At 34.8% G+C, this 16770-nt stretch overlaps 1 protein-coding gene across 1 annotated transcript in view; it reads left to right on the top strand.

Moving 5' to 3' along the window:
* The first annotated feature begins 4493 nt into the window (after nucleotides 1-4493).
* Nucleotides 4494-16770, top strand: part of LOC138310399 (thyroid hormone receptor beta-like) — a 36957-nt gene continuing 24680 nt past the window's right edge. The window contains exons 1-3 of the mRNA XM_069251611.1: nucleotides 4494-4980; nucleotides 15305-15420; nucleotides 16141-16282. Coding sequence (XP_069107712.1) covers nucleotides 4683-4980; nucleotides 15305-15420; nucleotides 16141-16282 — 556 coding nt within the window. The 5' untranslated portion in view covers nucleotides 4494-4682. The remainder of the gene's footprint in view (nucleotides 4981-15304; nucleotides 15421-16140; nucleotides 16283-16770) is intronic.

A 16770-nucleotide genomic window follows, 5' to 3' on the forward strand; every position in this document is an offset into this window, starting at 1 on the left:
CCTTACGTGAAGCGTCATCATTCGCTGTTCAATTGAGTAAGCTCCTCCCACTTTTGACCGACTTTTATTGAATAATTACGTCACTTTCAAATGACGATTTTATTGCATAAAATATAAATAAAAAGTCGTGTGAGTGTAAATATAGGGATTGGATTTCGTTTTTATGTAAACCATGCTTGTATGGAGCAATTCCTCTAAGAGTATATTCAATATGGGGCGCCAACCGCCCCATAGAATATATTCTTAGAGGAATTGCTCCATACAAGCATGGTTAACATAAAAACGAAATCCAATCCCTATATGAATCCTATAATATGGCCATCGAAAACTTTGCTTATCAATGGGTAGGTTGAAGATTAGTTTCTTCTTTCTTATATTCTTACCTTAGAAGTGTCGCGTCCTTATAACTTCTTAGAAAATTACGAGATACCGCGGTGGTTTTAAGATGGCCCGATATATATCATCGGCCATCTAGTTTGCGAGTTCGAACCTCATTGGTAGTTTTTCTCCGTGTTCTCAGGCTTTCCTCCACATCCTATTCTATATTTGCATATTACCAAGTTATCTTTCCTTGCGGGTAGGTATTGATTGTGACGTCATGTGTTTGCGAGTGTAACGTCATACTTTTCAGAGAAAACGATGTAAATTGCGTAGACTGGTTCCCGCCTCAGTTACCTCCCTTGCGTATGCTTCACTGAGGACCGGTAGCGAGTAACCATCTTGAGTGAGAATTCCAACTCCAGAGTGCGCATCATTCCTGCGCATGATATGTCATCATGGAGACGGCTACTTCCGTTAAGAGAAAATAACGTCATTAACGTCGCTCCTATGAGCGCCTTAAACTCTGTTAGCACGAAATAATATCAAAACTTAAAACTTAATTTACTTTTATTTATATATCGTTCAAATAAAATATTTATTCTTTACGTTAAGATCCGTCGCTTCGTGGGTGAAGGGGTTTCCCACGTCTAAAAAAAGTGATGCCAGCGAACCGGATATGTAGATTGACCAATCAGAAAAACCATCATGGTTACCCGCTACCGGTCCCTAGTGAGCGGAGCGCAGCCTGGCGGAGATTAGAGAACTAAGGGAAGGGAACCAGTCTATAAATTGCGCTCACAAAATAATGACATAACAATAAATACCTACCCGCAAGGGCGCTAACTCTGTAATATGCAAAGATGGAATACCTCGATCCGTCCTAAATGACCCTGACTGTAATTAGGACGTTAACCGAATGAATTAAAACCAGTGGAGCATTTGGATATTGAAACCAAGACTTTTGTAGCAAGTGGAAATTTGTTCAATAAACGAGAAAACCCACTGGGTTCGTATATTATTATGGGTTTATTCCATTTTAGAAGATATTTTCAAATATAAAAACATGTATAGAATCACTCTAGAAACATACATCATTTACTTAACATCAAATCCCACGCATTCAAAGACAAATTACATTTCAAACATTACTGAAAACTTGTATCACATTATTTCTGAAATAGGACACATTTGCCATATGTATGGTGTATCATTTTATACACGTAGACTCCGCAGACAATCACATAATCTTACATGCAATCATATAGTCACAGATCAAACTCCATATACAAGAGCAAACAATCTTTACTTTATGATTTCAACACATTTGAAACATATGCAATTTAGGCCAAAACAATATATCTGTTTAGTGTCAACCGACCCTAATGTTTTACCCCCGAACCTATTTATTTTCCAATTTTCTACGAAAGATAATTAAAAGTCGGGATTTCGATCTCAGACTCCGGTTCCCGCCATTACTTTAGAGTGATTTCAAGACACAAAAAAAGACCTACCGACCCTATTTTTTCCAATGTAACCCTAAACAGACATATTTTGGGGCATTATACACATAGTAGACCACAATGAAATAATATGTACATATCCGTATCTCTTCCATTTAAATAAAAAAAAATCCAAATTATAATAATAACATTGATCTTACCGCTCATTTTCACACTGAGGAGAATATATTAAACAATTTGAAGAATATTCCTAATAATAAATTTAATACTAAGTACAAAAAATACATTTGAAAATATCAAAATATCTTCCAAATATATCATTATTAATAGTACTTTTATTTGTGACCTAAATTCACATAAAATATGGCACAATTACACTTGAAACGTGTGAAATACAACGCTGTGAAAGTGAGAAAGTGTTCGTTATTTACATGTTGTCAGAACAAATCCTGGATTAAGGACAATCTTGATTTTCGCCTATTGCATTGTGTTTTCTGTAGTTTGTTAAGCCGCAGTTGCAAGATTCTCAAGATGCTTTGTCCAAATGGTCCCTATGTCGATCCATATTACTGCAAAAAGCCTTTTTTCTCGGTTCAATTTAAACTTTTTTTTCAGAAACTATGCTGGGTTTACTTTAAAAGATACAATCAACTGGGTTCGCGTTGAAACCTTCATGTATGGGGAATTGATTTGGAATCGTGTTTTTTTTCTTCTCGATTTATTTCAGAATTGCTTGAAACCATAGCAGTCAAATTTCAATAAAACGTCGAGTTCTGAGAGAAAAAATACTCTTTCATATGTGGATATGAAGGATAAGAATATTTTACCCTCAGGATCACACAAGGTTGTAAAACCCGAGGCTTTGCAACATTTTGTGACCCACGGGTAGAATATTATTCCTATTCAAAGAGTATTATAATATTGACTGCTTGTTGGAAATTTTTCGAGTCCTGTGCTCGCTCCCTCCGCCTTCCTGGCTTTTATAAACCATCCTACTAGCTATAGGTCAGCCTTCACGCTGTCTGTTCCCATCCTATATCCCATCTCAAACTGTTAACATTATCACCTGACGCCTTCCACTTTAAAATCTAGATATGGACCACCATCGTGAAAGAAACGCACCTTCATCTCTACACCTGTCATTCTTAACCTTTTACTCCCATCCCTGTATACTCAATGACGTCATACACGTCATGCATGACGTCCTTCATCAAACACAACATATCATGCAGAAACATTTAACAAGACAAGGATATATAACTTATAACATATACTTCCTTGAACAATCGTACAAGGATATTTTCTGTAAATATCCGTACATGTGCACTTCACATGAATCCTTGAGAAATCTATCAGAATTAAGAAACTGGTTTATATTTTATAGGACCTTATTATGAGATTTTAGGAAACGAGTATAGACTTCTTTTTTGCGAGCTATGACATCCCGCTGTCGTCGAAATCCTGACGTCACGTCATTTTTTCTAACGTCGTTTTATTGTTTCTGTCTTGACTTCACAATGAATTTCCAGCCAATGAAAATCGCACCAGGTCATATTACACTAGTGACACATGCAAAAATATTACACGTGCCAAATCACTGGATATCAGGAGGACTGTGTATTAAACCCCTAACCCCTTTTTATTTATTTGTTTGTATTACATGTACCCTCATCCCCGCCCCTTCTGTCCCTCATCTTAGATGTACCGTTGTTTTGCCCCCGTCCGAGTACACCCCGACCCCCAAGTAAACAGCTTTATCTTCTTCAGTTTGTTCCTTTCGAACCTAACATGTTTCTTAGTGGTCAAGGATTTATCATATACGTTCTTGCTAGCGGGTGTCCAAGTAGCTTGTTACCATGTGCGCAATACACTATTTGGGTGTTATATCGAGTTATCCATCCAGACGGATGACGCAATTGTTTTGGTATATACACAGATACATATATATATAATATAGACTTGTAAACAGTCGCTGTGCTAACGGTGGACTAGCTATATGGTCTGTTGCCTTCACTGGCTTCCAATGCTACCTGTACTTGTCTCGATAAGCTCGTTACGTAATATTACGGGTGTACGTCCAGCTAAGTCTCAACATACAGGGAGAACCATTGACCACTTGGCCCCGCCCTCTGGCCAGCCGTCTGGTCGGAATACCATGGCCTTAGCAAAGGTCAGCGCGGTCCATGTTAATGTGTACACAGGTGGAAGAGGTCAAACTGACCTTTGGTCATTTTGCAGATATATGCGATTATTGCAAGATTTGAAACGGTCTAAGTTGATATTTAACAATGGTTTAGATATATGCTAGTTGTTCAATGATATAAAAGAAAAGAATCCACACAGAAGTTCTAAGTTCTGTTTCTCACTAACCCTGAACACCCCTTTTCATTTCTATGACATTCTTCGGTCCACACGAACAATGGCTACCAAGAACTACTACGGTTAATAGGGGAGGGAAGTGTTGAGCTCACTTCTGCAGCTTCATTGAAAGGGAATGGTTTGCAATTCTTTGTCGAGAAAAAAAATTCTTGCAACTGCGTCATACGGATATTTACTGCATATGTAAATTCAGTCGCAACCTTTATCCGAGTTTGCGCGACTCGGTGAGCAGTGGTCAGTTCTACACCCTGCGAATGGACTCGCCCAGCCGATTGACCAAGGCGATTACATCATTGCACTGAAGGGCTGTGGCATTTGCATATGGACTGACCTGTTCAACGTCATATAGGCCATTCTGAACTAACTATGTCCACTCAGTAGGGCTGAGGTCGCCCGGCACGCTAGGAGGCCGGTAATGAATAAAGTGAACGGAGTTACACGACGAAGGAATAAAGGCATGCTAAGTTGAATCCAATTCACAATGAAAGTGTAGGGTTGAAAAATAATCCAAGTTTAGGTAAAATGGAGCTAGAACCCCAATTCACTGGAATGGATGGTGCGTTTTCCATGTTTGGATCAAGACATGGAGAAAAAATGTACGGGCCTGATATCGGACTTATTGACCAGGGGTCAGATCGGCCGGACGTAAACAGTGGGCTTAGGCCAACTAAGATGGACGGCGGACCAGGGTTGTCGGAGTTTGGATTCGGCAACCTGAGTCGGTACACGATGGTTTCCACCCCCGGATCCACGAGCAGTAGTGATGGGAGTGTGTCATCCCAGGAATCTTCCTCTGTTGGATCCACAGCCAAACGGAAAGGTAAGAGGTTGTGGTGGATATTAGAACACTCGCCATATGTCATTCATTTTCCGACCGAGTTTTCTCCCTCACCACCCTACATCAATATATACCAAGATATATATACAGATATCGGTATACCAGATTACCAGAATACCAAACATGTCCGATATTTCGGTCAAAGGTACCTCGAATGTCCACGAGACTCCCAACATCACTCATTATTGTTTATTGCTAATTTTAGTGGTTGTTTACCGCAGATAAAAAAAACAATATACCAAAAACCAAGTTTCATGACACTTTCCTATAAAATGTTAGTAATATTACGTTATTTTAACAATAAAACGATAAACTAAAGGAAGACAAATTAAGTCTAGGCTTTGATTACAGAAAATACACCCTCCCTCTCTGGCTCATCTGTATGTCGACTTCATCCATCTGTCATGAATTGTACGCCGATCCCAGACCCGACACAGCTTCGGTTTCAGTTAATAAATGAAATTACAAAGACAAATTTATATTCCCCATGATCACATATATCATCGTGCAATCAATTACAATTAAATTTCAATGCAATACGGTATTTTCAAATTTATACGTAATACAGAATGGAAGACCTAGCCTAGGCCTCCTTTCACATTAAGAATGATTGATCAAATATTCACACCAATTGCTAATTGAATAATACTATTTACATATACATACAAAGATAAACATGTAAATAGAATATATAAAGAAATAATTAAATGGTTCGGGCTACGTGTTCATCAAATACAAAACATCTTAATAAACTGATCAATTATTTAATGTAATTTCAATTAGTTTAATTTATAGTTAATTATGCGTGGATATATATTGTTGACTACAGCCATTGTTTATATTTTAAAATACAGTGTTATTCAATTATAACCATTTGACAACATGATATAATTTGTTCGACATTGATGAGATAATGAGGATGATACATACAACAAACAAATTATCCAAATCATTTATGAACTATGAAAATTTAAAGTTAACTTAACGTATGATAAATGATAAAACGAAACCTATGTCTGACAGTATTTCCAGTACTTTCTTCGTCTAATTATCAGTATAAATATGAAAATTATAAAAATGAATTCACAACTTGTAGGAATTACCGCGATACTTTCTATCAAGCTAAAATAAAATTCGGCCATAATTTATGAAAAAATCATTTTAACAATTGTTATTAACTTATTACACACTTTGAAATAAAGTGATTTGATTTGAATATATCCTACATCTTGGTTGTTTAACATGATTAAATAAGGTAACCATGGTGATAATTGAATTATAAAAAAATCGGTGCCTAATATTGATTTGTGTTATAATTTAAATGATTTTGGCTTATCAACACAAAGAATTATATTTCAATAAAGTGCTTTAATATTCATTGACTAAAATGAATGTAAAAAGATATCTTTTCTATAATAACAAACAAGAATTGGTTTCAAGGGCAAAATCAATATTTGTTTGTTTATATTGAAAGAATAGAAAAAAATACAGCAGGAGCTGATCATTAGTATAAATTAGTATGCATAACGAGTTTTGTTTATGTTTAGAGAAACAAGGACAAGTCTCCAATACAATAAAGATTATAATATCAAATATTTTATACAATTACAATCTTATATGATAAGTGATTTTGACACCTTTTGGTGATGTTGGTATCACAATTAAAAGTTATAAATTGACAGAAATTCATTGCAGCACAATTCGTAGTAAGATAAATAAAAATAAAGAAATCAAGAAAGTTAGGCATAACATAAGAATGGAAAATACATTTAAACATTTTCAATAAGGACATTGATATATGCATGTACAGAATGTAGCAAAATGGACATATATTTTGCATACATTTATATAAATACATAATACACAGCACTGAAATATTATTTTTACAAACTTAATAACAGTAAGAATATATATAAGTCTGTAATGATTAAAAAGTAATTTCAATGATTCGTAAGAAGTAAAAAAAATAATTAAAATGTACATTAGCAAGATAACTACACATTTTCTTTTTTTACTAAATTCATTGAATTCATTATTTTTTATTGAAGAGAGGCCGATAGTTTCCCTTATATGTATTTAAAGAATCATAAACATATTTCTGGGGAAAATATTAAATATGATAATTAATGCACAATGGTTTTTTTTTTCTAAAAAAAGTTATTAAATCCATAACCATATATATACACATGTTCTATTAAAGTGAACAGTCGGGCAAGGATGGCTAAAGTCGGTAAAATGGTGTGAATGTATCCAGTATAATTTCTTATGAAATGGAAAAATAAAATCTCTCGTCAAAATCTGTCTGCGTACGAAGAAATTAATTTAAAGTATGGAAATTCTAAAATGTCCTCCCGGCTCACTATGTCCGTGGTTACATTTCCACGCAGCCTCGCTTTCAATGCTTTCAACTTTTCTTTACTTTAATGGTCAGAACTGGGAAACTAAGCAGAACTTGACCGTCGTATTAATATGTGAGAACTTTTGGAAGGCCAATGAACGCATTTAGGCTGGTTTTCTTTGCTCGACTATTCACTTTAAAAGCTTAATTTATATGCACGATATCTTATTTAGAATGTTTCATGATAATGGACATTTACAGGTACATAATAAAGTACAATATAAATTTTTAATGAACACAAATCATTTTCAATTATGCCTAAAATGATGGAAGGGGGGATTTCGGTTTGCTTGGTCCGGTTGCGTTAAAAAATATATATAATGTATTGACACTACATTGAAAACATAATAGTTAAATACCTTGCCCCCCCCCCCCCCCCTCCCCTAATCCCAACCCCGGGCCCTCTCCCCCAACTCCACCACTACCCTAAACTAAGTGTCAACGATGTAACGTTTGCTTGTTGTATTATCCAAATTAACGTGCCAAAACGGCACCATCTGCCAGACCAATATAGGCCATAAATCGTTTGTTTGTTCCAGGTGCAAATATCCGATAAAGGCGTTATGTAATGTGACGTCATGTAATCAACGGTACTGGACATAAATAAACAAAGAGCATCACAATACGCCCCAGGTGACAACAGTCCGTTTAGTCGATGGATAGATTATACAGATTTGACCATTGATACAAGATAAATGTGTCCGTGCTCTTGTTTTTCTTTCATCTTAAAACTTACGCCGTTTGTCAAAGATAGGTAAACATGGCGACAGTTTTGTGAGAATGGACGATTAGCGTTAAAAGAGTACTGATAGAGAATGGTTGCGTTCTGACGCATCATTACATACACAGCATATTCAACCTCCTCGAATCTAAGATTTTCTAAGAACTTCATCTCCAAACTCCAATACCACAATCACTATTTCGGTACATGCATGGTGGTAATTAATTCGATTAAAACAAATTTAAATAATCCACATTCTCCTGACACCGTTATCAATTACGTCTTTCTTTTCAATGTGTAAATAAAAATATTTGAAACTATTTTAGATTCCCCGGCATTTCTTATGATCAATTCTTCGTGAAATTATGAGAGAATTTTTTGGTGTTTTTTTTTTATACAACTGTACGTGTATACATCAGGGCCATTTGTAGGGAAAAGTAATCGCAATAATATTCATTTCCTAACCCAACTACATGTATATTACAGTTGCTTTCAAATAAAATGACAGACTGGCGAGATAGACGGAGTAATGTAGGCGAGAAATTAATAAGCCAGTAATAACTAACAAACTAGCAAATTGACACGTAACAAAGTGTGTAACACATACAGACAATTGTGTACACGTGTGCGAAAACGTGTAAATAAACAAACATACACATGTACATGTACGTAAACAAGTTTCACAACATACATATGTAACTCAAATCCTTTCTCTACTTATTAATTGTATTTCTCTATTTTAATCTGTATCACTTTAGATTTTCATCTCTTGTGAAAAGGGGAAAAAACAAAAAACCCTATATTTCGTAATGGGCCCAGTTTTTCAAAAGGTGTTTAGCTGGGCTAATCACATTTTAACAACACTTATCAAATCAAAATAACATTTTCTGGTGCTGCAAATTTTACAAAATTTTATAAGATTCCTAAGAACTTCATTTTCTACTTACTTGCTGATTTAGAGGAAGATATAATCACAAATTTTTCAGCAAATGAAAATTGAAAATTTCCTAACCATGTGATTTAGCTTATTATCATTTGAAGAACTGTGTCCTGAGCTATTAGTTATATGACTGTATTAAGAAAATTCAAACTTATTATAGTAAAAAATTCTTTGCTCCAACTCTGTAAGCTAACAATGCATGGATGTATAAATACCGCATAAAATATACGGACAAACATGGTTTCTAGGCATTTTCCGAGAAATATCGGAATATTATGTACATTTATATGTATTGCCCTCAGGCCTAAAGTGTCCTGTGGTCTGTGGCCGAAATCTGAGGACATCGGTTGTCTGGTCAAGGCTTTGCCTTTCGGTCATCTTATTTGACCCATCTAGATCTGGCGAACCTATAATATACAGATAAATTGACAAAATGTAAATTCTTTCTTTCTTTCTTTGATATATTGATTAATTTCCAGATGCAATTCTTTGAATTTATTTCTTCTTTCTAATTATATTAAACAGAAATTGCATTTATCAAAGAACTATGATTAAATTATGAAATCTACGAGAAAATGGAGAGTTTCTAAATTATGAACAAATATCTACTTTGAATGCATTTAACTAAAAATTACTCGTTTGATTCATGGAACATGGCATTGCATTATAAGGACCATGAACTTGTGTATACCATGTTCGTTTCTGCATTCAAGTCTCAACAACTACATTTGCATTGAGAAATATTAAAGTACAGTGCATTTGATGTTATATGATTGAAGTTTACGTCTCTTAAACATCAGTACAAAAAAAAAAAAAAAAAAAAAACAGAAAGAAAAATGTTTTCAAAAATCACTTATTTTTAGAAATCAATGTCAATGTGACGCTTGCAATTGTTTGTAAGTCACTTTTTCCAATTACGAAAGAAATTGTTCACGTATGTCATGGATATGATAAAATACACAGCCAATCAGTTTAAAAGTATTAATTAATCTAGATCTTGAAAACGTTTGAATTAGAAGAGGTACATTGTAATTGATTTGACAGTTTGAACGTGCGAATTCGTGCCTTATTTTCTGTTTAATCGATCACCAGGTCGGGTCAAGTTGACCCCTGGGTAGTGTCCAACTATCAGATGACGTAGACATCAGGTACTGCTTTTCCCATTAAAAAGTCAAGGTCGTTCGCATGAAAAGGGGCACCACTCGATTGGCTGCGACCGTGGTACTTCGCTTGACTGATCGGCACTCATACTTTGTACTTGGACTGCGGTACATAGCTATCATAGCGAGGGTCATTTCGCCCTGGGCGTTTGAAGAAATGTTGGCAGCTGAAACACTGGAAAAGGCAATAAAATATATTTGACTACTTTAATAAGTGGGTGGGTTGTCTATCTCCACGTCCGAACTTATTAGGACTGGAAAGATCCAGAATGCCAGTCTTTGTGTTATCAAGTTCCCTTACTCCCTCAAATATTTAAAATGACGTCGTTCAGAGAAGGAATGTATGTATTATATATAATGATGATATACAAATATAACATTTTGATGAAGTTGATAACGGTTATATCAACCTATGGTCTATTCATAATCTACGTTGTTGTATCGACCTAGGAAAAATATTGACTAAAAAGAAGTGGTTAATATTTTCTCTACGTTCATATAACAATGTATTAACCTCATAAAAAAACTGTATTTGTATACTACTTTTCAATATCAGTATTCGGAACAATTTTCTCATTTGTTAATTTCATTTCACCTTAATACCGACGCACGACGTCACTTTTCTTGCAATTATTTCTGTGTTATCCTATCAGTTTTCACATTACACATTAATATATAAACAAAAATCACTAGCCCCATTGTATTCTCGGGTCCCCGCATTATTATATCCGGCACCTTTTCTAGCTATTACAAGTTTACAAATAGATAAATGCACATTCACACATTTGCTGCCAGATAGAATTCTTCCTCATGTTTAACGAAGTGTTACCATGGCGACCGAGTGGGTGGATAGATACTAATTATACATTGATACTGACAGAGTTGAAATGCGATCCGGATTTGTCCGATTTCCCCATTCATACACGTCAAAGTTATGTTTGGCTATAAGCATGTTCCATTCAACTTCACCGACTTTTCCCACATTCAATAATATCATCTCACATTTGCTCCATACATGTAACCACCCTCCTCACGGTTAAATTTTACCAGATAGTATTAATTAAAAAATCTTTAAAAACAAAACAGGAATTTTAACTGATGTGTACGGTGGCTACAGAACAATTTAAACAATTATTTTTTCCTCATTTTATTGTTTAAACGAAAAATATTGAAGAAGTAATAATAGACTTGTATACGGACAGAATATCCGGATATTTGTTTACCAATGTTGCGTTAGGTAGATTATAGGTGCACATTTAATGGTGATATTAAGTTCACAAAAAAACAAAAAAAAAAAAAAACAACAACAACTAGAAGATCAGCGCATTTATGAATATATCTACAAATAATTTAACCTCTCTTGTAACAAGCATTTTCATTTACTTTAACTTTTTTGTTGTCATCTCATAACGTAAACAATGACGTCACCGTTTGTAACGTCGTCTCTGATTGGCTGAAACAGCAGAGAAATAATTTCATAGAAAAAATGATCTTCAAGAAATTTGGAATTTCATGGGATTACATTGAATTAATAGGATTAATTGAAACATTTTATAATTTTTTACGGAGTTTTCACTGTTCTGAATTTAATGTGATATTTTCCAAAGCCTGTTGAACATATACTTCTCCACCACGATTTATCTGGCATAACCACATCACCCGCTATGGCGTTCTGAAGAGTTATTCCCGGCGACCTTTCAACGATGGCACAGAAATGGCCAATGATTGTCAATTACAATTATGATATATCGGTGTAAATTGCATTTAAGTACTAGCACTGATGAAGCGTTGGTCAGAAGTGATAAAATCTGATACCTCTGTGGACTGGAAGAATATTTCTCTCTACCCTTCAACTTGGTAAATTTATTATTGCAAACGAATGTGGGAACCTTTATTGTGAGTTTATTTATTTCACAGGAATATATGACTAAAATGGAATATATATTTTTCAGAATTTGAATATACACTAAAAAGATTAGATATTACAATAATGTAATGACATCATAGATTTAGTAAACTTATGTATTTGGCAAACGACTTCTTTGCTCTTCTGGAAACCGTCAAAACGCGAAAGACCGATTTTAAATGCTTAATAGTTGCCAGGGATAAAATCGTTCATCATTTTTGCCCATTTTACCGGTTTTCACGTTTGATACACATTTTCGTTAGTTATGTCACATTGTTTTCTTTTATTCTGTTCTTAAAACCCACCCGACCCCTTGAATCTTTGACGTGGGCTAACTTTTATACGAAATAAAAACTTATCGCACTATCGAAGAAACTGCGTAATGACAAATTATGGTAAAAAAATAAGAAAAAATATTAGGTAAACTCTTTGTACTCCAAAAATGAAAGTTGACCAGTCTTTCACTGCCCAGAGACTAACCAATGCGATTTTGTGTCCATACACATAATAAGGCTAGTCATAGCACTTTCCGGCTTGACCTCTTCCAAGGTCAAATCTTCGGGTCTGAGCGGATCGCCTGGGGCTATTTACTTAGAACTAGCTAACCACCAAGCACTGTACATAGTACATATATACACATGGTACGTGCGAGGCGATAAGTGCCCATGTTACGTCACGAGGCTTAACGATAGGCACACAGCCTTTGAATCAATATCGGGGTTAAATCAGGTCCCTGTATGAAGCCTGGTTAGCTTTAAATTGAAATGAAAACGCGATGGAATCGATTTTGAATTATTTCTATGAAATTTATATTTGCTGAAATAAATAACATATTGCATTTGATAGAAATAATTTCAAATATGAAGTTTTAGAAGTTTGTGTATCATTTATTCTAGAAGTTTACTTCAGCCTTTACCTTGTTCTCTGTAAGGTTGCGAACCCTCAACAACCCTGTTTATAATCCCTGTCGTAACTGCTGGTCGAAGTTTAGGCAAACCAGACCGAGCTTTGATGATGGACCAATCAAATTCCTCGTTGTGTTTCCAAGCTGTTGATCAGCCAGGCTTGTTATGTAATGTTGCACACGATTGGCTAATGTTATGCATCATGGCGGATACAGGGCGGTTTTCCCAGTCCTGAAATGAGAAGGACGAGATAAAGAGATTAATGTGTTCCCATGAGTTGAAATAAAGGTAGAGAGGCTCATTATCAAGGTCCCAACATAATATTATGTAATGCTGAGTAAGGGTCGAAGTCATAATACGCTCAGTCATGATAACACAGTCTGGACACGATGTAACGAATGCCTACCAATATATATAATTGGGGACTTCCCGCCGAGTACGGAAGGCTAACACACGTTACCAACAAAATAGAGAAGTCATGTTACCAAAATCGCAACACAAACTAATAATCGATTGACTTCATCAAACAAAATCAACAGATTCTCAATAAAGAAGTTGTATATTTCTAGTTATCTTCCTTTCTGAGCAGTTATCAATGGCTCTTTGTTTGGGGGTTTACCGTGGCATTTCCAAGAGAAAATGACGTTATATTCACTTATAAACCATTGGTGTCGAAACTGATGCCTACCCACAAGAATAGATAACTGCATTATTTAATGAAAATAAACAAAACAAACAAACAAACAAACCGTAAACATAAATAACCACAGAAAAGACTGAGTAATGCACGATCTAATAAATGTAGAGACAGAAGAAATATACATATGTTTATTTATTTCTATTTATGATATCCAAAATAGCAAGCTATCATTAGTTACTTGATATTGCGATTTTTTAACTTGATCAGTTTTGTTATGTCAACATTGCTTTGTGGTGGCCATTTTCTTTTTCATTATTTGATGAATATCCAATGGTTGCCATGCCGACCTCCTCTCTAAATTAGCACCAGCCATATTGTAAATCAATATTGTGCTGTATTTAACATTTACACGAACAGCAATGCTGCGGCCATCTTGAATTTGTCTTGATTTACTTCAAACCGTGTCTTGCATATGAATTAGAAGATTTTGTTCTAATTCAGTATGGAAGTTAAGTCAGTAAATTAACTGTTCACGTGACACTTCAAAAGCATTCCTATCGTAATGTCCAGCGCCATAGGTAGACCGTGACCGCTGGTCAGGTCGTTATGGTGGCCGGAGAGTGGCTTTATCAATGACATTAACAGTTGCCCGTCCTAGACCAAGGTATTTTACCTAGGTCGAGCAACACCTGTACTGGCCATAGACTCAACGAATGGTTGATGGTAATACAAATAAATACAACACCAAACATATATTGTCTAAAAATACCGTCCAGATTGCGATACATATGAAAATGAATATACATTATGTGCATTAATGATGGCAATCAACCGTAATTATGCAATAATGTAACTTCCTGCCTGTTCTTATTGATCAAAATTTACAATAGGAAAAATTTAAGTTTTATTTTATATTGGAAGGAAGAACATTATTCTGACAGCTACTTATATGTCATTACTCAAAGTCAACATGTACAACACCCAACAACAAGACTATGTACATCTTTAGTTGATTTTACCATGTTGTTATTGGTATCAACATTTGATCATATTGCTCTCAACATTTGAGTATATTGCTCTCAACAATTAATCATATTGCTCTCAACATTTGAGTATATTGCTCTCAACATTTGACCATATTGCTCTCAACATTTGATCATATTGCTCTCAACATTTGAGTATATTGCTCTCAACATTTGACCATATTGCTCTCAACATTTGATCATATTGCTCTCAACATATTTGATCATATTGCTCTCAACATTTGATCATATTGCTCTCAACATTTGACATATTGCTCTCAACATTTGTCATATTGCTCTCAACATTTGACCATATTGCTCTCAACATTTGATCATATTGCTCTCAACATTTGATCATATTGCTCTCAACATTTGACCATATTGCTCTCAACATTTGATCATATTGCTCTCAACATTTGATCATATTGCTCTCAACATTTGACCATATTGCTCTCAACATTTGATCATATTGCTCTCAACATTTAATCATGTTAATCTCAACATTGAACATATTGCTCTCAATATCAAAACATAATGCTCCCAACCTTTGATTATATTTTCTCAACATTTAGCTTTATTTCTTTTAACCTTTGACCTTATTCTAATTGCTACAGGTACACCCTACATCCCCAGCTATATGGACATGACCAACGGACCGGAACCATGTGTTGTTTGTGGAGATGCAGCCACTGGCTATCATTACCGATGCATGACGTGTGAAGGATGCAAGGTAAGCAAAAACAGCCCTCGTAAATCAAATCAGTCCTGAAGGTTCTTTAGACACAACCTGTATATACTCTACATATTATTATTTCAAGTACAAGCAAGAGGCCAAACGGGCCTGTATCGGTCACCTGCCATGTAAATTAAAGTGTGTTTTGTGGAGTGATGACACTTTAGAATCAACAATGTGCCACAAGGACCCATGTGATAAGCGCAACGCGGGCTTTGAATCCACTAAAAAACCAATCAAGAAAATATTGTTTAGCTGCTGATTTTCAGCCAAAAGTGATTGAATTTTTTTTTTCACTTTTCACAACTGGCATACATTATAGTTGAAGATATATATGGACTATTATTTGTTTTTAAACCATTCACCCCTGGATATTCATAATGAACTATTCCATTACTTGAATAAGAAGAGTTCAATTGTGTCTTCAAGGATGATTGAGGTGCAATTATTATGAAACCATTACTGTATAATTGTCTGTTCTGTTCTTCACTCTAATATATTAACTCATCTTCCCCTGAAGACACATTTAGACTTTTCTACATCAAATATTAGACCAGTCCATTATGCAATTTCAGGGATTAATAAGTTAAGAGAATATAACCTGTCATCCCCTGAAGACACATTTAATCTTTTCTACATCAAAGACTAGACCAGTCCATTATGCAATTTCAGGGATGAATAAGTTAAGAGAATATAACGTGTTCTGTTCTATTACAGGGATTCTTTAGAAGGACCATACAAAAGAACTTACAATACCATTGTAAATGGAACAGTAATTGTATCATTGATAAAACTACCAGGAATCAGTGCCAGGAATGTCGATACCGGAAGTGTGTTCAAGTTGGCATGGCGACCGATCGTAAGTTCCATTAAATAGTATATGTGTTCTTAACATCAATACAAACATATCGATCTTTTATTTACATTTCATCTTACATATAAGCTGATTGCTTAGTCACATACATTTCGTGATATCATGGGGAATTAAGGTTTTTATAAAACGAAAAAAAATCTACAAAACAGTTTACATAAAAAGTAAAAAAAAAATCTACAAAACATTTGTAAAGCAAAAAAAAAAAGTAAAAAGAAAAAAGAAAAAGAAAAAAAGAACCACCCAAAAACTGAAAAATCAACCAATAAGCAAATACAAACGACAAAACAAATGAACAAAAACATCAAGAGTATAGTAGCCAGTTTAAACGAAGAAGATCAAAACTTACAATGTTTTAGAAGATATGGAATAGGAAATGTTTAAATCTAATAATCGTTAAAGAATCTGAATCATATCGTTTTACCTTTTGTTCACAGCACAGACTTTATCACTAAAAACGTTTGACATGCATTTTT

Source organism: Argopecten irradians, chromosome 16, assembly GCF_041381155.1.
Source record: "Argopecten irradians isolate NY chromosome 16, Ai_NY, whole genome shotgun sequence".
In the NCBI taxonomy this organism is placed as follows: domain Eukaryota; kingdom Metazoa; phylum Mollusca; class Bivalvia; order Pectinida; family Pectinidae; genus Argopecten; species Argopecten irradians.